The sequence below is a fragment of the Phalacrocorax carbo genome, chromosome 1 (assembly GCF_963921805.1).
Source record: "Phalacrocorax carbo chromosome 1, bPhaCar2.1, whole genome shotgun sequence".
Lineage (NCBI taxonomy): Eukaryota > Metazoa > Chordata > Aves > Suliformes > Phalacrocoracidae > Phalacrocorax > Phalacrocorax carbo.
Genome location: NC_087513.1, coordinates 14256644 through 14284136, shown reverse-complemented (window position 1 = coordinate 14284136; position 27493 = coordinate 14256644). Strand labels below are relative to the sequence as shown.

General features: G+C 37.6%; 1 protein-coding gene across 1 annotated transcript in view; it reads left to right on the top strand.

The window, feature by feature from the left end:
• The window catches only part of FBXL13 (F-box and leucine rich repeat protein 13), a 93201-nt gene that overhangs the window by 8372 nt on the left and 57336 nt on the right, over positions 1 to 27493 (top strand). The window contains 7 exon segments of the mRNA XM_064441704.1: positions 861 to 954; positions 2345 to 2412; positions 5105 to 5259; positions 7845 to 7954; positions 9262 to 9357; positions 17911 to 18006; positions 20573 to 20708. Coding sequence (XP_064297774.1) covers positions 861 to 954; positions 2345 to 2412; positions 5105 to 5259; positions 7845 to 7954; positions 9262 to 9357; positions 17911 to 18006; positions 20573 to 20708 — 755 coding nt within the window.

Here is a 27493-nt window from a genome sequence, read left to right as displayed (position 1 = left end):
GAGGTGCATAATAAATCCTTAATCTTTGGGCCCGCTCAAGCAGAGACCTCCGGAGGTGTCTGGTCCCCCAGACACTCTGGATGCACTCATAGACTGACGTAGGTACATTGTGGTAGCACGTAGGGTCATTACAGTGGGTGATGCAGATTTGTGCCTTTATGGTGTCCTTTCCCTGGGGTTCTCTGTGGGATAACACAGTTCCTCATATCATGGGGTACACGAACAGCCTGAACCATAATGATGAGATTTTATTATTTTACATTATTTATTATGTCTTTCCTAGAAGTTGAAACTGACTTGATTTCTCTTTCAATTTTGGCTCTCTGATAAATACTTTTTATTTCCATATTTTTCATGGAAGCATAATGCAGCATAGTCTTTTCTGATTTATTTGGCTCTTGTAGTGTGTCTGTTTGGTTTTTTTTTGTAATGAAAACAAAACAGCATACCTACCTCGACATGGCGTGGCCTATCTGCAACAGCAGCAAACATTGCTCCATCTACTGAAAATTTTAAATGGCTGTTCAGTCAATATTAAGATGAGAAACAAAATAGTATAATCTGATAGGAAATGTCCGAGACAGATACTACATGGAATGTATCAAACATAGGTGTACACAGTATTTCAACATAGCTCTAAGAGTCACAATAAAACATGATAATCTGTTTTCATATTTTGCAAACACATTTTAAAAATGGCTGCTGTAGGTATTTGTAATGAAAGTGATATAGGTCATAATCTTTTAATAAAAACATTATAATACCATAACATGTAACTATAATCTATTTGGTACAGAGAAAAGATGCATTTTCTTTTGGGGATGCTAATATGGTTAATATAATTTACTTCTCTTTTAAAGGTCTATGTGTATTGATCTGTCTTTACACCCAAAATTAAAGAAGATTTCAGAAACTTACCTGAACACTCTTTTCGGACTAGATGGTGAACAACTGGTAAAAATCATTGAACATTTGCATTAACTATATGCTGTGAACAAATCTTCTAATACAGAATACTCATATTCTCTTTTTAAAGTTTTGTCATGTTACTCTTCTATAGCTAATGTGAGGAATATGATACTTTGCAATTCTTTCTGTTGATACTGATTTGCATCCAAAAACTAACGTCATCAGAGGTGATCATAACACTGAGGTGTATGGTAGGGAACAAGTAGTTCCTGATTCATATTTGGTCATAATTTTAAATAGAGTTCCACATGAATATGAATCAGTTTCAACAACATGTTTTTCTATGCATTATTTAGTTTTACTTAGGCTGATTCCTAAAATTACACTTAAACTGATAAATTTTCAAAGTGCTATCAATGCTAATAATAGTTGCAGTTGAATGCAGTATTAATGTGCTTAAAACAATAAGGAGGTAAACGTTTTGGGTTTACTGATAAAAAAAAGTCACCTTAGAGAAGAAAAACTGTTATTTAAACCATTCAGAGAAGGAGAAAGTTGCTGTTTGACCATGTGAGGAAGCAGTCTGAGCAATTTTGTCAGGAAGCTGGCATGCCGTGTGACCAGATTTTTTTCTTAATTACCTCTGTATAACTGTGCTCAATTTTGTCTTCTCTTAGTACATTGTACTGAGTGTTTAATGCAATTTCATTTTGGCTGTTTCCTCTTTTACCAACCACTCAAATATTATATTAATCAGTCTGAAAGTGGAATGGTTGATTTATACAGTATATGCATAAATTTACAAATATGTTGCCATCAAATCCTCTCATAGATTTTCTTAGGAGTAAGAACAATAAATGAGATATAAAAATAGTATTTTCTAAGGCCCAATTGCTCTTTGCACATTCAAAGGACCATATTTTCTTTTACAGGGACATTCTTAGCCTGTAGTCCTACACAATTTTGATTTTGTACAAGTTCAAAGAGGTTTATTAAAATACCTATGAATTAGAAGTGTGTGATGAATGGTTTACATAGTAATGGGTCATGAAAAGATTTTTGCAAAGAGTAACTAAAGTATTTGTTTAGTATGCTTAATTGCTGGATACAGCTGATCAATAAAAGAGCAGATATGAGGGGTAAAAACTGCATTTCAGTTATTGAGCTTTACCTCAAGCATGCATATTTGTTCTGTTTCATATGCTAATTTAGGTTTCCCTTTAACTTCTGTGTGTAAAACAGAGGTTTAATTTGGTAGTAAAGTACTTCTAACTATACACAGAAAATTACACTTGAAGATAAGTCTCTTTAAAATAGATACTTTAATTTGCAGCAATGCACATGGAAAAGAAAAAATTTAATATTTTTGTCTGATTTTTAAATATTCATAATACAGACCTGTTTTGTGTACTAATGTCATAAATAATTTGTTTAGGTGACTGAAGAATTATGTGCCAAAGCATGGGACTTTTACAGCAGAAACTTAATGAAGCTGTATTTTGGGTGAGTATATGCATTTTATATATGCCTCAGGAATATCTTAGGGAAAATCTTTTACCAAACCAATATTTATGTAGTTCCTTTGAGGGAGGAAGGAGTTTTCATTTTAATAGAACAATGTGAAGAAAGATTAGAAACTTACATTTGGCTTTATTTTTCTTCAGTGATGTTATTCTGTGTTAAAACTAGTCAGTTCTGAGTTTCTCCCTGTTCCAGACTTGAACAAAGTCCTTTGACATTTCTGTACTTTAATGAGCTCTGTTTGCCAGGAATATGTTAGTATACGCAGGAAAAAAAGGATAATTTGCACTTGGGTCTGAAAGTAAAAGATGTGGGTTCTCCTCTGCGCTTTCTTTGGTTTCCTTTATGCTTGGGATTAGGTAACATACTTTACGTAATCCAACTTCTCCTTTTAAAAATGGGGATAATACATATATATGTTCTAAAATATGATAATCACAACAAACAAACATGTTCACTGATTTCTTTGTTATAAGCATGTGTCCCAAAATGTAATGATCCTCCATTTAGAGTAGATAAGTTTGGGCTATTTTGTTTTGAAAAACATTCAATGCTAATTATGTAGGAGGTACAACTCTGTTAGGAACACTGGTGTAAATCCTTACTAAGAATCACAGGACTGGTAGGGAGGTGAAGATGGTAGTGGTCAATGGCTCAATGTCCACATGGAGACCAGTGATGAGTGGTGTCCCTCAGGGGTCTGTACTGGAACTGGTACTATTTAGTATCTTCATCAATGACACAGACAGCAGGATCGAGTGCACCCTCAGCAAGTCTGCAGATGACACCAAGCTGAGCGGTGCAGTTGACACACCAGAAGGACGGGATGTCATCCAGAGAGACCTGGACAAGCTGGAGAGACAAGCCTGTGAGAACCTCATGAGGTTCAACAAGGCCAAGTGCAAGGTCCTGCACCCGATACCAATACAGGCTGTGGGATGAAGGGAATGAGAGCAGCCCTGCAGAGAAGGACTTGGGGGTACTGGTGAACAAAAACCTGGACATGAGTCAGCAATGTGTGCTTGTAGCCCAGAAAGCCAACCATACCCTGGGCTGCATCACAAGAAGTGGGGCCAGCAGGTTGAGGGAGGTGATTCTGCCCCTCTGCTCCGCTCTGGTGAGACCCCACCTGCAGTGCTGCGTCCAGCTCTGGGGTCCTCAGCACAAGAAGGACATGGACCTGTTGGAGCAGGTCCAGAGGAGGCCACAAAAATGATGCGAGGGCTGGAGCACCTCTCCTATGAGGACAGGCTGAGGGAGTTGGGGTTGTTCAGCCTGGAGAAGAGAAGGCTGCAGGGAGACCTTCTTGCACCTTTCAGTACTTGAAGGGGGACTATAGGAAAGATGGGGCAGCCTCTTTGGCAAGGCCTGTTGTGACAGGACAAGGATTAATGGTTTTAAACTAAAGGAGGGTAGATTTATAAGGAAGACATTTTTTACAATGAGGGTGGTGAAGCACTGGGACAGGTTGCCCAGAGAGGTGTCAGATGCCCCATCCCTGGAAACATTCAAGGTCAGGTTGGACGGGGCTCTGAGCAACCTGATCTAGTTGAAGATGTCCCTGCTCAGTGCAGTGGGGTTGGACTAGGTGGCCTCTAAAGGTCCCTTCCAACCCCCACCATGATTCTATGATTTCCAAGCTATACTGTGGTTAGCTGGGGTGAATATTTGTCTAGGCTGTTTTTATTCATCTTAAAATCGCAGGTGTTGGAGACATGAGTCTCTGCAGGCAGTTTATTCTAATGCTTCATAATTCTTTCTACTAGAAATATTTTCCTAATACCTGAGTCTTCCTTGCTGCAAGAGAAACGCATTTTTTTTCTTTTTGTCTTATACACCAGAGACATGGAATATTATTCCTTTGTCCTTTACAACAGCATTTTGAAAATTGTCTGAGCTAACAGTTTTGTTTAATTTTCACAGAAGTTGGACTGGAACACTAGAATGTTCCATTTATAATTGCTCCCAACTATATGAAATGAAATTATTTTTTTTTTTTGTTTATTATTTGAAATGAGAGATTTTAGTAAATTAAAATAGTAATATAAAGTCTAATTTATTCAGTAGTCTTTCCAGCAAATCAGAATCAGAGAGATAGTATATTTTGATATATCAGCAACATATGATTAATTTGAAATACATTTTTTGTTCTGAACCTAATTGTTTCTTATTACTTAGCTTAGAAGAGAAGTAGTATTTTTAAATGGTAAAATTGTTAAGATATAAATTGAATTTGTATTCTATTATATTAATTTTATTTGTATTGCCAAGAAATTTTAAATAGCGCTTAGGTAAATGCATGCATCTAGCACTTCTAAGTTATTTTGTGTAAACACTCAAATGTTTTTCCATAAATACAGATCTGTACTCTGAAGTATAGCTGACAGCAGCAGGCATATATGATGATGGAATAGAGCAAGTTTTTATTGCTCAATACTGTAGAATAGTAAGAACAAGTAGAAATTTTGTTAAAATGAGTGAATGAATTACTACTGAAAATTTTATCAATGCATATATTATTTAAATGACAAGTAATGAACATCAGTTCTATTCAGAAATTTATGTTGTTGAGCTTGACTGCTTTCTATTTTACAGTAAATTGCAGAGTTTTATAGTTTTTACTTCACTCAGGTTGGGAACCATATTAAATTACTCATTCTATTTTAAAATTCAGAGGATGGATAAAATACAATCTGCTGAGAAAGGACAAGAGAAAAAAGGCAAAGCAGAAGATGGATCTAGCAGTCATCCATTATAATGTCCAAATATTAAGAGTAATTATACAGAAGTGGAGCATGTGGGTGCAGATTCATAAGGAAAAAATTACATGTAAGTCTATATAGCTGCTTTGCATAAGACAAAAAATACATGTTATATAAAAGAAAATTATGCTGTATAAATTAAATATGCTTGCTCCAACAGTTTATCTAGCTATCTTTTTTGCAGGATGCCATTCATTGGTTGACCCGTGGCAACCTGGTACCATGAATACTGTGAGAGGCAGTTCCCTATATTCTTTGCTAGGACAGATGGTGCTGGTAATCTTCTCTAAAGACTGTGCAGTGATGCTGATGCAAAGCAGGCCTGGGAGGTGTTAGGGAAATGGCGTGTATGTCAGAAGTACATGGTAGAGTGAGTTGGGATGCTTTTCTGGGAGGTGAAGAGTAAAGTGATAGGGATAAACAGGAGGGATCACAGAGTTGGAGTCTTGGCTTCCATTAGAGGGAATGCATGATGAGAGGTGAGGAAGGAGTGAAGATCAAAATAAAATTCAAAAAGTCAGAAGATAAAAAAAATAAATACTTTGTTCATTATGTCTGAGACTCTGTGTTCCTGTGGGTGTAGGTTTTTTTAAATGTCTCCATACAGCAGCAGCTGTGAACATAGACTTTGTTAACCTGAGTCTACCCAGACAGAAGTTTCATAAAAGTAAAGAATGGGCCAAAAGCATTACCTATAGCTTTGAGTTTGAGCTCAGGAGGTTATGTATGACTCAGACATTGCTCTTACAGAGCTAGATGCCCAAGCTGTTGTCTCACTCCCCTAGGCAGTTTTCAGAGACTTCCCGTTCTTTTTTATTACTTACTGTTATATTCTCTTCTAAATTTTACTTTCAGCCAAGTCAACTTTTGTTAATCTTAAATTCAGAGAAGCAGAGGAGGAGACACCTGGAAGGCACAGTTACACAATGTATTTCCTTCCATGACAAAGCTGGCATATGGAGAAGCGCCATTCAGTCATTCTTGGCTGTGTGACTCTGTTTCTTGACTCTTGTTAGTACCAGTGTAACTGTTTGTGGGATTGCACTGTATATAATGTTGCTGGAATGATTGAGAGTTAAAAAAAAAGAAAAAAAGGCTTTTATTTCTTAAATAAAATATGATGACTTTGGGGATCTGCTTATCATAGAATTGTACTATGAACACAATCCATGAAGGAACGATCTGTGGAAAAACTTCAAGAACAGAGCGTTGCAAAAAAGAATTAAAGGGGCAGGACAGTGGGCTGTTAGATCCTGATTGATGAAAGTCAGAGCAAATTAATGTAGATGCAGTTTGGACTTTTCTTGCAATCCTGCAAGTTTTTGCCTTCCTCCCTGTGTATTTTGGGCAATGAAAATGTGGCATTATTTTGTAGGCATTAGCTTTGCAAATATTTCTAGTTTCTGTACCTGACTGGTTTTAGAGACTACAAAGTTGTTAAAGTTTGTAATTAAAGTGTGAAGTGTACACTTATTATAAGTGTATAATTAAGTAATATCACACAATATGTTTCCTAGAACACATAGTGTTTGAGCATGACTCAGGTAACAGAAAACAAACTTAGGTGTATACTGGCAATATTGCATCTCTTGCCAGATTTGAGACACATGGATTTTTTTTTCACAAACAAGAATGAATCTTAAATGTACCTTTATGATAATTTATTTCAGTTTAATTTCAAGGCACCTTTTTGTTAAAAAAACAGTAGATAAGCGATTCTATAGCGTGTATTTAATATAACAAAATTTACATTTTAATCCTTCTTTTGATAATGAAGACTGCATGTCACACTAATCAAGCTTAATCCTTGTCTATGAGGTAGGATTATATAGGGCTAAGCTACTTAAACAGCTGTATGTTTTTGAAAGTAACAAGTAAGAAGTCTTTCAGCCCCCTTTGTAGCTTATTGCAGTTTTTTTACAAAGTTAACTGACAAAAAAATTTGAATGGTAACTTAAGTTTTTATAGAAATTTGCATTGATTTCCTCCTGTTTTTATTTCAGTGGCTGTGAAGAGTGTTTTATTTTGATTGCATTTGTAACACCTTTTACTTGTAGAAGGACAGTTATGGTATTCCCCATGCTTTTTCTGTGCTGCACTAAAGAGAATTAAATTCCTTCAAACATTTGTTAAAAGTAATTTTTTTTAATGTTTATGTTAATTCATAACAAACATGATCTTTCATAAGTGGCTTTACTGTTCTTTCTACACTTAACACTGGTGTAACACTTAGCACTTGACTTTACTGAATTTATTCTTATGACTTCTGACTTCTATGCCATCTGAAACATTGTTCAAGTTTTGTTATTGTATTTTATTTCACTGAGGTCTGTATACATCTTGCAGCTCCAAGCTCTGTGAAATTATGGGTAATTTAGTAAATCAAACTGTAGATCAGTAATATCTTATGTGCAACTGATAAATTAGAAATATGTCATGTTTATGCCTTGCCTGCTAACTTGAAATCCTGTTGCAATGTTCTTAATTATATCTATTGTACAAAGTTGTTATTTATTTCCTCAGAGAAGCTGTATTGAATAGCTATTTCATAGAAGTGTAATTTGATAGACAGTCATTCATCTAAAGCATTTAAATGAGACACTTGTTCTTACTTGTGGTCTTCAAATTGGTTAAAATGCTGTTTATTTTCAGTGGCAGCGAAGAGACTGCAACAGATCTTTAACAAAATGTATTTAAATGCCGTTATGAAAGCTTGGCATGCAGAGGCCCTCAATTCTTTGAAAACCAAAGCATATTTTGAGGTATGCAGTATAATACTTTAAATATAGTAAGCTCCATGATTAACTCCATTAATTCCAACTGTTATGGAAAAACAGCTCTATCAATATTAAAAGGAGTATTTTAGCATACTACTACTAATACTGCTATTTAGTACTTATGGTGTTACGGGAAGCAGATCATTGTCTCTATATTCTACAAGTAAAAGTATGGTCCTTTCTTAAGCAGCAAAAGGGGTTGAGTGTTGTTGTGTATTATCAGTGATCTAGCTGGCTTGTATCAGGTGGCCGATGTCTTAGGGGTAGTATTACTAGTTGAGATGATAATCTAAAGATGGTGCCCCTGATCCCTACCACCAGAACCCAAGAGGTGTAGATTCCTGCAGAGTGAGGAGAAGCCTCAGCAACCTCCTCTCCTCCCCAAAAGTGTGGGATAACCAAAACTGTTATCACCTGAGAGTAGGTAACACATGGACAGCCCCATAACCCCCACCGCCAGCAGCCCTGTCTGGTCTCACTGTGAAAAACAGGGCACTTCTCATTTCTGGGAAAGTTTCTCCTGCCGAGGAAGAGAATGCCATAGCTTGGTGGGATGGTCATATTCTTAAATTCTTCCCATTCTTAATAGCAGTTGCAAGGATTGGTTTGACTTCCGTAATTAGATTAGAATACATATAGCAAAGCGTAAAACTGAATAATTTTTTGATTGCGTACTTCTGTAATGTGTACTCTTTTGTAGTGCATTTTGGGTGCAACTAAGTCACCTAAATATAGGTTTCTGGTGTAAGTCAGAATGCCTTGGGATATCTCAGGCAAGGCTAGACAAGACGGGCCTCCAGTTTAAAGCTCAAGAAGTGCAAGAATCATCTGCCAGTCCCATGTTGTATCTGCCAGTCTTTTGCTGATATCTTGGATAATCCAAGGCATCTGAGATGACATTGATTGATTTTAAAATGCAGAATTAAACCATCAATGATTATAATATGTAATAAACTTAACAGGCTGGAAGAACTTGCATTGCTACAGTATGTTTCTGTCATATTGAGTGCACAAACTAGTGTACACAGTGTTTTAGTTTGGAAATGCAGATGGTCTCCTATGCTTCTATGTTGTATTGTTACTATGCAAATCATGAGACGCACCCTAAAACTAAGATTATTCTCAGTAATAGCAGTGACAAATGTTCATAGATGTGTAACTACATGGGGATTTGAAAATACCTAGTTAAGTTTAGCAAATTTTATTTAATTTTTTGAATATTTAAATGTATTTGAAACTTTGAACCTGCAGTTAAGATAAAATTGTACTTCTCTTGAACCATCTTTTTTCAGAGTTTGGCAAAGGAAAGTGAGAAAGGCTTTTGTGAATCAAATGATCTTACTGTCAGACATAAGACATCCCATTTACGAGAAGAGGCTTTGTTACAGGTTTGTGATAGTTGGCATTCTTCCTAATTTTTAATATGTATATTTCATAAATGGTATATATCATGTTTTGTTGAAAAGGACATGTTGGTGTGATGGAAAGGAAGGTTCCTGATGGCATTATTCACTATGAGGCAGGTGGAATCCTTTGAAGGATGGTAATGCTATTCCTTCCTTCAGTGGCACCTGGTCATATTCTGCATGCCCTAACCTGACATCCAGAAGCTTCTCCGAGCTGAGACTGAGGGAGAAGGAGGGAGGCTCAAAAAGGGAGAACAAGAAATTAGGAAATACATAGGATAAGTAGAGAGTGGAACTCCTGAAAGAAGTGAAGGGGTTTGCTTGCAGTGAATAGAAGCTCATAAGCCAAGTCCCAAATGTGATAGGTAGCAGTTTGATTTTCTTAAAAATATAGAGACGACTGTTTGGTCATTATGCAGCTCCTTAAGACAGAAGAAACTGCTAGGCCAGAAAGCAAGAGGAGAGGAGGAGAGGAATATACAGCAAGGGCACAGTGGGAAGGGAGAGGTTTCTTTCCAAACATTTTTATTCCATTTGTTTAAATTTATTTGCTTGTTTAAAAGGTTGCTTTGTTCTGGTATTTTTGTATCCTTACAAAATGTAACTCTAGAGAGTGTATGCTTGTTAATATGCTAACTTCTAGAAGAGAAGGTAGTTGTACCCAGAAACAGGAAGATTTATCTGAGGCAGTATTTTAGAAAAAGAACAGATTTTCTTAAACTACTGGTTGTGAGGCCTGCAGTTGTAGAGGCCAGTTTAACTAAATCATAGGTTGGTTACTGAAAATAATTGCCATTGAGGGATACATTGGAACTACTGCTAAATTTTTTTTCATTTATCTTCTTATTTTTAAGCTTTAATTTGTCCTATTATGTTTTTCCATTAATTTCACATTGCAAAAACGTTAAAGTGGTATTTCAGAAAAACATGGTGTGGTTTTTTTTTAAATATATGGACTATAGTAAACACAAAATTCAGCTTTGGTCCAATGAAGTCTAAAACCCAAATGCAGATACTTAATTTTAAGCATGTGCATAATACCACTGACATCACAGGAAACTTGAATGTGTAAGCTAAATCACGTACATAGTTTACAGACCTTACTCACCAAAAATACAGCATGCTTTAATTCTTCTTGATGTTATCTATAGGGATTCCACTGGTGGTGCAAACAGTCTTCATGGATGTGAGACTGGTTTATTTTGACCTAGGTCCATCAGTGGAGTTTAGTCCATGCTGTTTTCTTAATACTGGCTCATTCAGTAACCAGAGAACTTCTGCCATCAAATGATTCAGATATGGGCCCCTTGCAGCAGCAGTAGTATCTCTCCTAAAGGATTTGGGAGTCACAATACTCATACCTCTGATTACTAAGTCATTGATACAAGTCAAGGAAGAATCTCTGGTATGAACCTCTTCAAAAGTGCACTCAAAAGAAAATGTTCTTCCCATACAAGTGTAAACACCACTAAAACAGGGAGAGATATTAATTTACTGTATGAGTAAAGTGAGTATCAGTGAAGAAATTTTTCCTAATATCTAATCTAAACCTCCCCTGATGCAGCTTGAAGCCGTTTCCTCTTGTTCTATCGCTAGTAACTTGGGAGAAGAGACCGAACTCACATTGCTACAATGTCCTTTCAGGAAGTTGTAGAGAGTGATAAGGTCTCCCCTCAGCCTCCTCTTCTCCAGGCTAAACAACCTCAGTTCTCTCAACCTCTCCTCATCAGACCTGCTCTCCAGACCCTTCACCAGCTTCATTGCCCTTCTCTGGACACGCTGCAGCACCTCAATGTCCTTCTTGTAGTGAGGGGCCCAAAACTGAACACAGGATTCAAGGTGCGGCCTCACCAGTGCTGAGTACAGGGGCACGGTCACTGCCCTGCTCTAACTTGTCGTACCTATAAATAAATAATAATTCAAGTTTTCAGGAATCATGATGTCTGTACTAGCATCTTCATTAAAAACCCTGAAATAGCACAATCTTTCTGGTAGTTCTATAACAAAAATATTGACAGTATAATTCCTTTTTTGTAGCTTGGGACAAATCTGTTTATTTATCTTAATCCATTAGCCTTGTTTTTTGGACATCCAAACCATGAGCTCAAACTGTAGTGATATTTTAAGCTATCCTCGTAGGCTGCCCTTTTTTGAGGTCACATCATGTTCACAGTTACACGTGCCACTGTCACAAAGAATCAGATCTCACATACATAAAGACTATGCATGTGAAAACCAGAATCCAGCTATTAACATCTCAAAAAGAATGACAGCTGTTCTGAGGTATGTAGCCGTAATTTTTGATTAAGGCTACAGAGCAGCTGTAAAAATACATAATATAATTTTTCTTTTCTGTTTATATAGAAACGTAATTTTATAGCCTATATAAATCAAATATACTGTCAAGTTCTACTTTAGTGGCTTAGCAGAAAACATTAATTTCTTCCATTTCTAGAGCAATTCCAACTCTGAGGTCTGGAGCTGAAAAGCAAGGTAGTTTGCCAGTTTAGACTTGGGTCCCATCATAATGTATATTTTAATGTGCATTTATGAGGAGAATGAAGTAGGAAGTGAGAATTCTACTGATTTGAACAGGAAATAATAACCTAAAGAATAAGAAAGAAGAAAATTGCATAATCAACACAGATTTCAAGCCATATTTCTGAAATCCATATATAAATATGTCATTGTAGGAAGAGAATTTTTTTCCTTTTTATTTAAATAGCATTTGCATATCTAAAATCCAACTACAAAAGCTAGAGCTAAGGAAATTGTATGTCATAAAAGAAATCAAAACTAATTATATCACTGCAGTGAAACAACCTAAGAGGTAATAAAATGAAAGCCAACAATAGGGTAAGGTGAATATGTTAGGGAATGTTTTTCAGAACTCCATTGTAGTAATGACGATGTTGAGTTTTTCACCAGAGAGTGATCCATATCTGTTGGATTTTCAGGAAACAATAAATAACAATAACATTTTCTGAATATTTTCAAATCTGCTGATTAATGAAAAAGATGTTTAACTAGGAGTATGCCCATTCAGGAATATACCTTTTTCTGTCACAGTTCTTTTCTTCTGACTGAGCACACAAGTGAAAATAAAGAAATGTAAAGATCCTGCATCTTAAGCAGTATATGTATTGTATAGCTTTGTATTTCTAAAGACAAGTTGTACAAACCAGTTTCTGTACACCTTTTCTTGTGTTCCTGTAGGTGATATCTGCCTGTTCACTAAACTGAACTCAATGTAGTTTTCTTATTCTTATTTATATGTAGTAAATACTTTTAAAATATTTTTTTTTCAGTCCTGTTTTCTTATGGTTGAGCCCCGTTATTTCCCCTTCTTTACAGCACAGGAAAATAAAAAGCTTTTAATATGTAACAAAATATTCTTTCTGGAGGAACCTATGCTCCAGTTCACTAAAGGACTTAAAAATGTAAAATGAGCTTAGGCAGCAGTTTATCACCAAGATCTAAAATAGAGATCCTTAAAATGATCATTCAGTATCGTTTCACTGTGCAAATGCTGAAGGTTTCAATATTCAAGTTCCTCACAACTTGAAGTTTTGCTGAGGATCTTGGACTCACACTTTAATTGGAGGGAAGCTGTCCCAACTTTCCTATTATTCCCACTTGACCCAGTACTGTTCTCCCCTTCATGTTCATTCCAGTAATTTATATGAAACACATCAGGGAGAAGATCTGTCTGAAAACTTTTCTTCCATTTTCTTCTTTTACTGAATTGGTTGACAGTTGGATCAATTCCTTAACCCAGCTCATTGTGTGGCTGCACAAAGAGTTATTTGGGTACAGAGGAGGAGATGGAGAACATGTGGGGGAGGTGGGTGAAGCAAGAGTGGATCTGACTGATTTTGCAGGTGTAGGTTGTTCACTGAACTACAGTGCCTCAAGGCTAAGCTTGTTGGGATCTGTCAGTGAAACAGGTCTCGGCCTTTCTAGCCTGAGAATCCACAGGCAGTTTTAGAGCATACAGGCTGTAGCAGATGCCGTTGTTTTTCTTCAAAGTGTCATCGGGAAAGGAAATATTGCTGCCTTCCTTTTAGGCATAATATAAAGCGTTGGTCCTTTTACCATCTGTGGGGAGATGTGAGTTAAATTCTCACCTTTACCAAAGAGGTTCAAACCCGTCACTGCTCTGAAGGCTGTGCTGGCCACAGAGCTGTAAGCTGGCTGTTTTCACGTGGAGAGTAAGGAGGAGGTAGGAGCAGGTCTTTCTGGGAAGCCTCCTCATACACTCTAGGAGGAGAAATAAGCCTCCCCAAAATTTCATCCAGTCCATCCTGTCCCCTCTTTTCTTGCTGGTTCCTTCCCACTGCCCGCCCTACCCCCCTGCCAGCCCCCACCCCCCAAAAAAAACCAAAACAGAGTTCTGTCTTTAACAGAACGAATAGGATAACATTATTTTGAGAGAGTGAGGCCAGAGGTTTGGGATATAGATGAAGTCAGTAGCCCAGGCAAGAAGAGAGGGTTTTTGTGCTTAACTGTCTGGTGTACTAGATGGTGTTTGCCACCTCCCTTCTTTTTTTGTGTGCAGTGGTGAGGCAAACTGAGCTGTGGAGGGGTGTGCTGTGGTTGCTGTCACGCATGGGGGTGCAGCATGTTTTCCTAGGGACCTATCCCAAGAGAGGTTGGGCCGCAGGGGATGGGAGCTGATTCTCTTGGGTTATGTTGGGGTAGGAAGGGTTGAGGACTTGGATCAATAAAAAGATGAGAGCAGCAGTGCAGGGATTTGGAGGGGGCGGTGCATGGAGGGGCATGGAAGTGTGTGGGGCTGGGGAGCAGTGCATGGAGGGTCTCCTTCAGGGCAAGTGACAGAGAACAGCCTGAACCAGCTGTACCAAAAGTATTTCTGCAAGTATTTTTTGTGTATGTAGGATAAGTTGTAAAAGTTATTACATATGTGGGCTGGAAGCTAGAGCTGTGGATCCTTGGGGCAAGCCAGAAAACAGTGACTTTATTTATGTGTAAAGTGCGGAGGGAAAAAAAAATCATTGCAGACAAGCAGGAAGCCTACTGAAATGCTTCCATTTCATATTTAAAAAGAATGCAGCTCCCTTGATCCAGAGAGAAGTGCAAATCCGTGTGGCTGTCACCTGGTTTCTTTTTCTTGAGCTGTCACTATTTTAATCAGTACAGAAAGAGCACTTCTGTTTACTGGCACAGAGCAGAGCCTCCCAGTAGCTGAGTGCCTAACCATTTGCTGCAGAAAGGCAGAGCTTTCTTCCTTTCCTCCTTCCTCTCTTGCTTTCTCACTTTCTCGCTTCCTTTCTCTTTTCCTTCCCCTCTGCAAACCCTTATGCTCTTTTTGGTGGATCTGGTATGTAGATACAATCTTCCTCAACAGAAGATAGTTACTGGGTGCTGTCTCCTCTAGGCTCTATGTTTGCTCTGAGCATTCACAGACTGTGGAAGATAAGGCATGCCTGGGCTTCTCAAAGTTTTGGAACTTATGATAAGGAACCTTCATTGTCTCTGGCACTGTAGATGATATTTGGCAGTGGATCATTCCAAAATCAGAGGATATTTAGTAAATATCATTATTAGTATGCTATCATTTATCACAGCTTTCTGTTCTGCTCCTGTGCAAAAATGTATCTCTCAGTTTGACAAGATCTGTCCTCAGGGCCAGCTGGAAACCATTTGCTTTGTAAATTACAGTTTACTAAAAAAGTCAGTGGTGCCACAGTACCCTAATGTTGAGTTACTGACAGAAAATTATGTCTGTGCTTTAAAGCTGGCTACTGTGGTCTTGACCTAACATGAAATAAATGTTTCAACAGACCTTTTCAGAACTGAAAATTCAAAAGGTTACTAGCAAGAGAGTGTCAAATTAAAAGCCTTGCTTTTGTTCTTCTAATATGAGACTAAACCCTATTAATGAATAATAATACAGTCAACATTTTCTTTCTCATTCTAACAAGTCATATGGTTCCATTTATTCAAATGCTTTTTGTGAGCTGTGCCAAAATTCCTTAGTTTTTTAAATTAGATTGAGTTTTGAAGTTGAGGAAATAATCCACATGTCCAAATTAAACAGACTTTTGGTTAGAGAAGCCTGTGATGGATCCAACTAGAATTATCATGGGACGCAAGCCTTTGAAGGGATGGGGTGTACAGAAGGAATTTTCTATTAAAAAGGGTCTACACATTTCTGTACTTTAGAAAATCTTTGTAAGTCCCCAACTGCATTCTGAACTATGTAAATATCTTTAAAATGAGAAATGAAAAATATTGCTATAGCAAGATCCCAACATTCCAGAATAAAAACATAAAGCCAGAAAACCTGATTTTTAAAAATTGTTTTAAGTAGTGTATATGAAGTGAATACAGACAGCCTGTCAGCAGCATATTTTGAGGAGCAGGCAAATTGGTTGAATATATTACCTATGTGATTAAATGCTAGTGGTAAAAGCACATTATCAATGATTTTCCTAGGTAATTTGTCCTTTTCTTGCTGAAGAAATTATAGCCTTTGGACAGTTTCTATAGGTTGAAACAGAAAATCTTTTTGAATCTTGGTAGAATACTCTTGATATTTCTACTTGTTTCTTTGAACTGAACTTTGATAAAAATGGGTTCTAGTTAATATGTTATCCAATCCTGTTCATTTCAGTAGAACTGCACAGAGTATAAATCAGGATAAAAGTTTCTCTTAAGGAAGGAATATTTCCTTTAGTGAAACGTCTTTTGTATTAGAACATCCCTTTCTGACTCTAACAGGGTTTTTTTTTAGTGACTTTATTATAAAGCATATTTCAGTATAACCAAGATCACCTGCACTTTGGTAATCCACACATTCTACACTTACACAGGTAGTCAGTCTTTCTTCACTTCTTACCTATGTTGATTACCGGAAGTGAAACAAAATTTGCCATTATTTCCATACTTTTACAAAGGTTTTTCATGTATTGCTTCCAAGTACAACACTCATTTGAGTTTCAAAGCCTCTATTTGACTCAAGATTTCTCTTGTGCCTGTATAGTTCGAGCAAGCTGGGTACCATGTGTACATTAATTTTTCTGGAGCATATTTCAAATCATACTCATATAATGCTATAATGAAGAACAGGTTTTATTGTATACATTATTGTATGGAAACTTGATTAACTAATATGGAAATAGTCTTCCTTAAAACACACTGGCATCTTTGCTATGTTTTCACTCTGACACCTTTCTATTAAGGTACATACCTTAAGTGCTAAGCTCTTTGAAATGTATATTAATAAGAAAAATTTCTCTTCAGTGACAGGTTATGGACTAAAATTGGAAAGTTCTTTTTGCATTTTTGCTATCATCCAATTACCATAGCAGGTTTAAACCATTGCCATTGATGTATTATTGTGCAGTTAGGAAAGTAATTACATTAAAAGCATAAAGTTTTTGTTATATAAAAGTTGCTTTAGGAAGAATTATGTGGGATTTTATTAACTCTCTTCCTTTCAGCTGGTTTCTTTTTCATACTTAGAACCACACACTTTAAGTGTTGCATTCCATATCAGGTATTTATATTTCAGCGTAAGATGTAGTAATTCAGTTTTGCAAATGATTATGGCTATGGGAGTTTTTTGTATGTAAATAATCCAGCTGTCTTATATAAAATTCTGCATATGCTCTTTGTCTTTGAGTCTTAAATGCATCTTATATTTTCAGATGGTTATAATAAGTATATTTGCTTCTATAGCAAAGACAGTAAATTTCACCATATTTTCCCTCATTTCATTTTACCAACTTTCTTCTAAGATGAAACAGCATTCTGTTGGCAGAAATACTGTTTGACACTTGGTCACAAAAATGGCAGGTGAGGAGCGATGGCAGAAGCTTGCCAAATGTTATCTTCGTTCATTCTCTTACTTTTATGGCCTGAGATTGCTGTATCTACAGTTATTTACCAGGACAAGATATTTTTGGAATGCTATAATTTAATTTTTTCAAAATGTTGGTTTCTGGTAGCAGTATATTTTAAAATACTTAACTTTATAAAATGAACTATCGGTATAGCTTTCATATTTTTCTACCATAATACAACACATTGACTTTAATATTCTGATTTTAAAGATTTATAGATAAATTTAGCAAATTAAAATAGTTAAAAAGAACTCTGAGGTAGAAAGGACAAAAACTTCTTAATAGGTAATTTTTACTTGAATTTAAAAGTACTATATTTAATCTACAAACCTTTAGGTTTAGGAGAGGTGTTTTAACAAGGGGTGTTTTAATATAGGTGAAATGAAACTCTTCATAGTGCATGAAGAACGTTCAGTTTTGAAACATAGCTGTAATTCTCCATCACAGCTTGAATTTATGAGCTTTTAGGCAAAGCCATCTTGTCATACTCTCTGTTAAGAATGTTAATAATTATTGACATTCTGCTATAAAAGGTGTGTTCAAACTTCTAAGAAGTATTTGATTTGAAAATAGCTCTTCTTAAGACAGTGAATATGTATCATTTAATACAGCAATGCTTCTTATTGAATAGTTTTTAATATCATGTATGTCTATTTTTCTGACATAGGTTTTCCGTTATGTAAATTTAGTTGATCTGGCAAGATGTGCTCAGGTTAGCCAAACATGGATGCTACTAACTCAGAACAGTTCATTATGGAGTGATGTAAGTAAGATAATAAATTTCAGGCTTTTTTTCAATTTTATTTATTTAAAAAAAAGAAGAGAGGCAGGGAGGTAAGTTACTTTAAGAATGCTAAATATCTGGGATAAAAGTTTTATCCCAGAATGTGACTTGTTCTACTCAGCTACATGAATAAAAAAAAAAAAGAGCAACTCAAATGAAGTTGTCTGAGGTATATCATTATAATATCAGTGGAACTGGAAGAGAATTGGCCACTAAGACTTGGCTATAGCTCAATAAATTTAAACAGTTAAGTGAGGTGTCTTAGTCTCCCTCTGTAATCTAAACAGGCACTATATGACAGCTGAGGAAGGAGAACATAAACTCAATTACAGATACTCTGAGACTACTTGTATTTGCTCTAGGGAGACTCCTGTCATCCCTGGAATAAGTGGTGCAGACCGGCTCAGTTCCAACTCATGAACTCTCAGAGTTGTTGAGGTGGTCACTGTGTCTCCAGAGCACATATCAGTGTCCAGGGTACTGCGTTGCTTCTTCTACCCTAGCAGCCCAGTTCCCTAGCACATGCATTTTGGTCAACTTGCCTTCTAATGCACTATTGTGTGACCAAGGTAGTGTGGTCTGTTTGGGGCCACACCAGTAATAGTTACTCCTGTCTTTGCCTTGAACTTAAAAATACAATCACACTGCTCATTGCTAGTGTCTTCAGAGGTGCTGATGAGGCTTCAGGTGTGAAGGACTACCTCAAGGCTCCTGAGGCAGTGGCTTAAGACTAGCCATGGCACCTCAACCAGTATCACTGTTGCTTCTGTATTGTTGCCTCACCTGTAGCTGTTTATCTGCAGTACAAAGAAAAAGTAAGGCCAAATTTTTAAGAGTGTGGTCACTTCAAACATGGTATAGTCATATTTTAGGCCCTCACATCTGAAATTGCAATCCAAAAGACTCTGTGCATCTTCTGCATAATCCTGGAGATGTCTAACCTGATAAGCATGTCCTTTTTGGACATAAAAGTTCATGATGATCATGGTGATGAAGAAGGTGATTGTTTTTCTCTTGTCTCCAAGAACTGCATGACCTGGGGAGCTTAGTGTGAGGAAGCAGCAGGGCTGTTCTGCAAGGCAACGTGAGATGGGAGCCAAAGGTGCTCAAAGGGCAGGCTGGGGCAGTGCCCCCCCACTGACAAGGAGCACGGTCCCCCAGGACCTGAGCAATAAAAGCAGAGTGGGTCCAGGTACGGTAACCAGGGTCAGACACCCACCAGAGACTGCCAGTCAGCCCTGTTGTGAAGAGGCATCTCCAAGGTCTAGTCAGGAAGTGAAGTCCATGAGTAAGGTTCAGGGTGAGCCAGGCACGTGGCTGGACACAGACATGCCTAGAACGTGGTTCAAGCAAAGACTCAGGGCAAGGGCATGAACTTAAAGTTAGCTCATGACCCAGGAGGGGAAACCCCTAATGAGGCTTCTCCAGCTCTTTCACAGGATGGACTGGCTTTGCAGCGGTCTTACCCAGGGTCATTTTGCTGCAACATTTGGGAGCTGACCTTGGACTCTGGGACCTTTCCCTGGGGAAGGAAGAGGTTGCAGAGCCTGTTGGTGTACCCAGGGCCCTGACACTAGGCACCTCTCTCCCATTTAAGGAGATCCATTTGAGGTCTAGAAGGTGAACAGAGTTGTGCCTTGTGAGGCTGAGAAGAGATCTGAACTTGGGTCTACCAAATACACTGTTCTGTGCCTTGAGTGGGACACAGGCTCTAGTTCTCAGGTAGCTGGAGGCCTATATCTGCCTTCCCAACTGAGGTAAAGAAGTTCTGGACGGCTCAACAATGCTGCAAACATGTCCTACTGTCTGGTGCTAGGCAGCTGCCTGTTCTCTGTGCGAGTGTCTTTAAATTGACCTTCTGATGTACTTAGCTGTCACGTACTTTTGTAGAGTCTCTGCTCAGATCTGAGTTGTGGAATCTACCCTGGGCACCAACACCTAGAAGACACTGCAATGCTCAGCTTGTAGGTGCCTGGAACCTTCATTTTAACAGATACTAAGAAAAGTAATATTTTTAGTCAAAGATTTAGGTATCCCCAGCCTGCAGCTTAAATCACTTAAAGATTCTTCTACTAAAGCTAAGATGGTAGGTTACATATTCTGGCTATCTTGAAGTATCATTGGACCATTAATTAGGGGAAAAAAAATCTTTAGCAACTTCAGGATTTTATAAATCTTAAAGTGAAAAAAAAATATTGAAGTCTGACAATGTTCTTTCCACATAATATTCTGACATGTCATATTTTCATAGTTCAAGGCTTGCCTCAGCTCCATAAATACTGTAGGCACATGCTTCCTCTACATCTAAGTATTTTTAGTCTAAATTTTTATTTTAATAACAATTTTTATTTTAAAATTTTTATTTATCCAGCTGCCTAAAATTTGTATAGATGTAATATACAGACACTTCTGTGTTTCCCAGACTATTGATTCAGTGTTTACATAGAACTTCATATATTTGCTAGTTATTTTCATAATGATGTGTATTTTGTATGTACTACCTATTTTTAGTATTGAACTATGTATCAATTGTTTAAATTTTTAGATAAATTTTTCATCAGTAAAGCATAAAGTTCAGGACCAAATAGCAGTAAATATTTTGCAGAAGTGGCGTCCATATGTATTGCGGTTGAATCTGAGAGGTTGCTATTCTCTTCACTGGCCTAGCTTTAAAAGTATCAGTAAGTATTACATGTATTTTTAAAATTTTAGTTCTCTCTTTAAACTGTGTATTCACTCTGTGCTTCGCTATTGTCCCATTTTACTGCCAAAATCCTTCTCTATATGTCCAGCCATAATGAAGCAATGTGAGTATGACATCTGTAAAATTACTTTAAATGTGGCCCCCTCTTCCTTCATTCCTCCAGGCCCAGCGATATCCATATGACTGAACATTGTTAGAATGCCATAGAATGGTTTATATTATGTGTGAAATGCTGTAATATGACAAATAAGATTGGAATGCAAACATGTGCTTAAATATAGCGGAATGCCAGAATCCAACTCTACTGAGATAATTATCACAGAATCACAGAATGGTTGAGGTGGGAAGGGACATCTGGAATTCATCTGGTCCAACCCCCCTGCCTGAGCAGGGCCACCTAGAGCTGGCTGCCCAGGACCATGTCCAGATGGCTTCTGAATATCTCCAAGGAGGGTGACTCCACAGCCTTCCTGGGCTGCCTGTGCTCAGTCACCCTCATAGTGAGAAAGTGTTCCCTGATGTTCAGACAGCACCTCCTGTGTTTCAGTTTGTCCCTGTTGCCTTTTGTTCTGTCTGTCACTGGGCACCACTGAAAAAGCCTGGCACCATCTTCTGTGCACCTGCCCTTCGGGTATTTATATACCTTGGTAAGAGCCCCCTGAGCTTTCTCTTCCCCAGCTGAACATTCCCAGCCCTCTCAGCTGTTCATAATAGGAAATATGCTCCAGTCCCTTAATCATCTCTTTGCCCTTTGTTGGACTCTCCAGTATGTCCATGTCTCTCGTACAGGGGAGCCCAGAACTGGACACGGTACTCCAGGTGTGGCCTCACTAGTGCTAAGTAGAGGGGAAAGATCACCTCCCTTGAACTTCTGGCAACACTCCTGCTAATGCAGTCCACCTCCCTTGTGGCAAAGGGCATGTCACTGGCACATGTTCAACCTGGCGTCCACTAGGACCGCCAGGTCCTTTTCTGCCAAGCTGCTTTCCAGCTGGGCTGCCCCCAGCATGTATTGGCACCTGGGGATGTTCCTCCCCAGGTGCAGGATTTTGCAGTTCACCTTGTTGAACTTCATGGGATTCTTGCAAGCCCATTTCTCCAGCCTGTCAAGGCCCCTCTGGATGGCAGCACAACCCTCTGGTGTATCAGCCGCTGCTCCCAGTTTGGTGTTATCTGCAAACTTGCTGAGGGTACACTCTATCTCATAGTCCAGATCATTAATGAATATGTTAAACAGGACTGGACCCAGTACTGACCCTGGAATTCACCACTCGTTACTGGCCTCCAACAAGAGGCTCACAGAGAAGAAAAAAGAAAAAGAAAGAGACAATCCAAGAATGGTACAAGATATTAATGTGGTGTTCAAATGTTTGCACAAATAATAGGTACTTGATTCTACTCTACTGGCAAAACAGAGTCTCTCTGGATGTAGAAAAGCATCTTAGTCCTTCCTGATAATATGTGTGAAAGTACATGTGACCATGTGATCAGAGGTTAATTCCCTTTGTGACAGCATTTTGCAATAGTTTCAGGTCAGTAATCTTTTTCGCAATGCAATTGTATGCTGAATGAACCAGAGAAGTGGGCAGGAAAAATGAAATCCTTTATGATCAGTGTTAGAGGTTCGGTGCTACTCTGAAAGTGTACTTGATTTGTTAGGAATTACCTGCATCCTAACTGTTATTCAGCCATTTTATCATGAAGAGTGTTAAAACTTCTTGGTACTGTTTTCATGAGAAAAAACTCTTCTGCTACAACTAGGCAAGATCCCAAGAAATGTTTTTGATTCCTGGCACAGCTTGATTTCAGTATTTCTCAAGCAGGAGAACGTTACTGATTGACTCTTTTCTAGCCTACACTTTAATTGAATGCATGTGCATAAAAAGGAAAAGGAAAATATTTTATTTTCCAAATAAAAAGTATATTTTGATATTTTGAGACTCTAATGCATTTACTATTTAATCAGATAATACATGGTTGAAATTATTTGTGCAGGTTATCAATTTCAGTGTCTTTTGTTTTAGAAAGTGACTGTGTAGTTATGGGTGAGAACAATTTGCTCTCTAGAGTGGTGACGGAAAAGAACAATTGGCCAAGAATAAAAAGTATATTTGGTCATGGTCTTGGCTTTTAAATCACAGGATAAGATAACATTCTCAGTGATATCAGCAAGTTGTTTAGTGAAATAATTTAATTTAATACTTTAATGGACTTTGGCAGCTAATAAAGAAAGCAAGCCAAAATAAATCATACACAGCCACGTCGCTTCCATTATGGGGCCTGTACTTGGACATGTTAAATCCTTTGTGATTTTTTTCCCAATGTATTTGAGTACAAAACTAAAACCACAGTAATGTTTATTGTGTTTAAACCTAAAAACATGTAAAGAACATGTAAAGAACATAGAATTAAATTTTATATATACAGCGCCTTTTCTATCAGATTGTTTAACTGATTTGTATCTAGCTAAAATAATTTAACTTAGAAGTATCAGCATGTTGGTTTTATCAGCTGGAATATCAGTATGTTGGTTGCCACCCATTTCCATTTATCTTGCATATCAAAGACATTAAATTCAATCTGTGTATCTACAATCTATATATTTTCCATTTTTTCTGACAATTTATGTTTTCCGTAGGCTCAAAATAAAAGATTTTGTCCATCTACCCAGTGCTATTAATTTTAAACTAATTGTGATGAATAATGTATGATGGGCCACAGGGGCTTTTAGAAAACATTGATTTATAAAGCTGTTTCTTCTAATTTTGAAGATATCCAGTAATTCTTTTTAAGAACAAAACACGTTTATGTCAGTGTTTGCTATTTAGCAAACACTTCTATTTGTCTTTTATTTGTCTGTTAAAACTCATTGATAATGAACATACAGCTTCCTTGTGACATTCTTTTGAAGCTCTGGTGGATGGTTTAAAATTGCTGCAAAACTATTTCTCTATCTTTTTTTAGCGATTGAAAATCATATTGAAATTCTCTCCCTTTGACATTTCTTCAGCTAACAAACTGCGTTGAACTGTCTGTTCAGTTACAGGCTACAGATGTGATGAACCTTTCCATTCAAATCTCCCCGAGCTACAGTTCTGACCTCATCTTTCCAAATAAATCCAATATTACAAAGGTTTTGGCAACACTCTTTTATTGTTAGTGGTAAAACAACAATGATATTAACTGGGGTTGAGGTCTGTTTGACTGGCTAATAGTGTTAGTATTTTTTTGTAAATGAATTAGCTGCAGTTTTTAAAAAATATTTTTATGTACTGCAACTTTGGTATGTGGTGTATGCATGAAATAGTAGTCATTTGATGTCTACATACAAATGTTATATGATTCCAGCTCAGACTGTCTTTGGCAAATGAATGTGTTACTGTGCCAAAGAAAAATGAGTATATGAGATGCATGGATTACAGCTCAGCTGTTTGTGGTATTACTCCACCCACTCAATGATCTTAGAGAATCATTTGACTTCCATGTGTGACTGGGAATTGCATTTAAAAGCTGCTGTTCATATTCATAGTGCAGGAGCTAAAATTTCCTCAGAAGCTTTTGAAGTGTTTTATTCCCAGTAGTTGTCACAGTTTTGACAGACCTGTCCATTTTTCCTGCACCCTGTCATGGCAAAACATGGCACAAAATAATCTTTCCTGTGTTTCATGCAGAGAGGGGCACTGCTTCTATAGAGTACTGTAGTTTATCCCTTAAGACAGCACTCCTAGTACATGTACTGCGGATTGGGAAGAAAATGCACTGTCATGCAATTATTTCCTGGATATGGACAGAGAAAGAAGGGGAATCAAGAGAGAAATTACTGAAAGAAAGGACTTAAAAAGCATATAAAGGAAGAGGAAGGCCCATGATTTTCTTTTAGGCATGGAAGTGCTCCTGGGACTTCTGTGATTAAATAGTACAGAAACAAAGAAATGTCAACATTAAGTTGTGGTTTGTGGCTGTGGTGTTTCATAGAGGGTGTACTTTAGCTTGCAGTACATTTTGGAGCAGCTCAGAGAAATAGCAATTTACCCTGTAATGCTGAAGTTTTTATCAACTGTTAGTCATTTCCCCCATATGTGTGTTTTTCAAACATATTTTTGTATTTTTCTTGGGCTGCCTCCTTCTTCATTGTTCCTATATGCTTTTCCTGCTGATACGGTCTTTTCTCGAATTTGCTGCTAGACACTGTCAGGAGAACATACTAGCCTGTATTACCCTTGTGCCAGTCTAGTATTTCCATTCTTGTGTTATATTATTTGTAATTGCAGTTACTGTCTATTCTGCCACATCCTCAGTATGGGCATCTGAAAATACCAACATGCAGAAAACCCCAATGGCTTCCAGATAGTTTTTCAAGAAGGGCTTCTCCCTCACACCTTTTTTTTTTTAATTATAGGAAACTAGATCACCACTTGAATACTCCTATAACTATTTTATAACGAGTCTCTAGTACTGTTGCAAAAACTGAAATACACAATAGCTGTAGACAGTAAGGAATAAAGTTATAGTGCATTGTAGTTAAAAGAACAGAACTTCTAGCTACTCCTTAGAAGCTCCATAGGCCATCTAAGGAAAACAGTAGCAAGGGCAATCCAGCATTCAAAACTTCAGTCTGTTCTCTTGACTGCTAGAAGTCTTTTCATTTGTTGATTCTCAGAGGTTTAGACACATCTGCTCTTGAATTTCGTTTTGGTGTTATTGCACAAGTGTTTCTTTCATGAAGGTGCTGAGATGACACTGGTGTCAGAAGTTCACACTGAAACCTGTATTTGCAGGATAGTTGTTGAACCTTTTTCCTCTAGAGTGTCCTTGTTGTTATGTCCCTCACTTACAGATTTCACACTTAATAGCTGTCACCAAACAGCTTGTGCTGTGAGATACAGGCAGCATGTTCACCTTATCATCCCCCTTGAACCTTCAGCAGATGCAACACTCTCTGAAAACCCTCGGTGATCACACACACACCCCTTAACTCTGGCTTCTACTGAGCAATTGTCCTATTTACCACTGCAACCCACAGGTTTTAGCCTTCACCCTTTGAGGGCCATTTTGTGATCTGTTTAGGAATCCCCAGGGCCTTTCAACTTGTTATTTACAACAACTAGGCCACAGCTTGTGGTCCTCAGTCTTATTCCACTGCTTCTGCAACTGGTAACCTTTTGCTGACCGCAGTGATCAGAGACCTCTCACCCAGCTTTTATCCTATATTCCTTTCCTGGACTTCCTTTTCTACCCAGACTTTAGCCTACCTCAAGCTAGTTTTTTTTCTTAACACTGACTTTTTGCAGAAATTAACCTAACATGGTTTACAAATTCATTTTTTCCTACTCAGCTTTTCTCCATTGGCTGTGCTGCCAATAACAGATGTTCTGCTGTGGTTCCATTGTCTGTCCTTTTCAATCTTTCCCAGTAGTTCCATTCTGTACTGAAAGAATCCTCCAGAATTTTAGAGGAGGAGGAGTACTTCACATAATGCTGGCTACTACTAATGGCAGATTTTTTTTTCTTACAGCACTTCTAAGTTTCTAGAAAATGCCCTCTTTAGTGAATATCACTGGCCGGATGGGATTTTCATCTGTGTTCCAACTTATCAGGATTAATCTTTAATAATTAAGATAATGCTTAAGATATTCCCAGAAGCATGGGTCAGTCAGATACTGTTGCATTTGCCAGAAAGTTTTTAAAAGATTTTGTGGAAGAAATGGCTAAATTATTCGGTTTATCAGTAAAGCACCATTAAATATATTCATAATCTGAACAATGGAGGACATGAAGGAATGCAGTTAATAATAGGATGTGTTTTCTTAAGGATTCTTTGGCATTCCTAGCACCCTTAATAATTTCTGAATTTCTCCTTTATGTTGTTCTTTTATTTCATGTTAGCATAAAAGTGCTGAGTGCTTTGTAGTGCACTTCTAAAACAAAATGTGTGACCTTTTGGGCTTGTGGCTAAAGCACCAGAGGAATCCGGAAACACTGTAATTGTGTGCAGATCTTTAAGGGAGAAAATTTTCTCCCTGGGGTGTTCCAGAACTTCTTCCATGATAGCCAAAACGTATTTAAAGTTTTATTCCTGAATCTGTATCCTGCACATATGTGTTTCTGACTGATCTAAGAGCAGGAGGTTGGTCTAGGGCTTGAGCTGGGAATACTGAAGTTTTAACCCAGCATCTCCTACTTGTCCACCGTGTGAGCCTGGGGAGTTACTTATCCTTTCCATGTGTAAAAAAGGGTTTTTAATATCTTTCTTTAAGAGGCACTAGTTCTGCTAGTTCAATATTAACTGATGCAGAAATTAAAAAATCAAAGCTATTATGTAAAAGCTAAGAATAGTCATTCAGTAAAACCATCTTTTTTGTAAAAGAACTTTTAGCCAGTATATTACATAGCAAGTAGTTTTATATTTAGAGGTATTGTGTACTTAGCTTGGGCATTTGTACGGCTCTGTTACCATAGTATTAGAATAATCACAGTTTTAGTGAATGTATATTCATACAGACAGTTGTGTGATAAGGAGGTGCTATAATGTGTGGTTTACAAATGAGCTGGGGGAAAGGCATTTGAGAATGTCCCACCCTTTTAGTGCGCACTCAAAAGCATACTTACCTTCAGCTGGGATGGGCACTGGCAGGTAGGGTGCAGACTACAGCAGCCTTCCTGTGGTCCTCTTCACCTAGAAGTGATGCCATGTAGTCTGTGTCAGTCTGACACGGTAACCTAAAATACGTCCTAGAAAGACTTCAGCTCTGCCTACTGCAA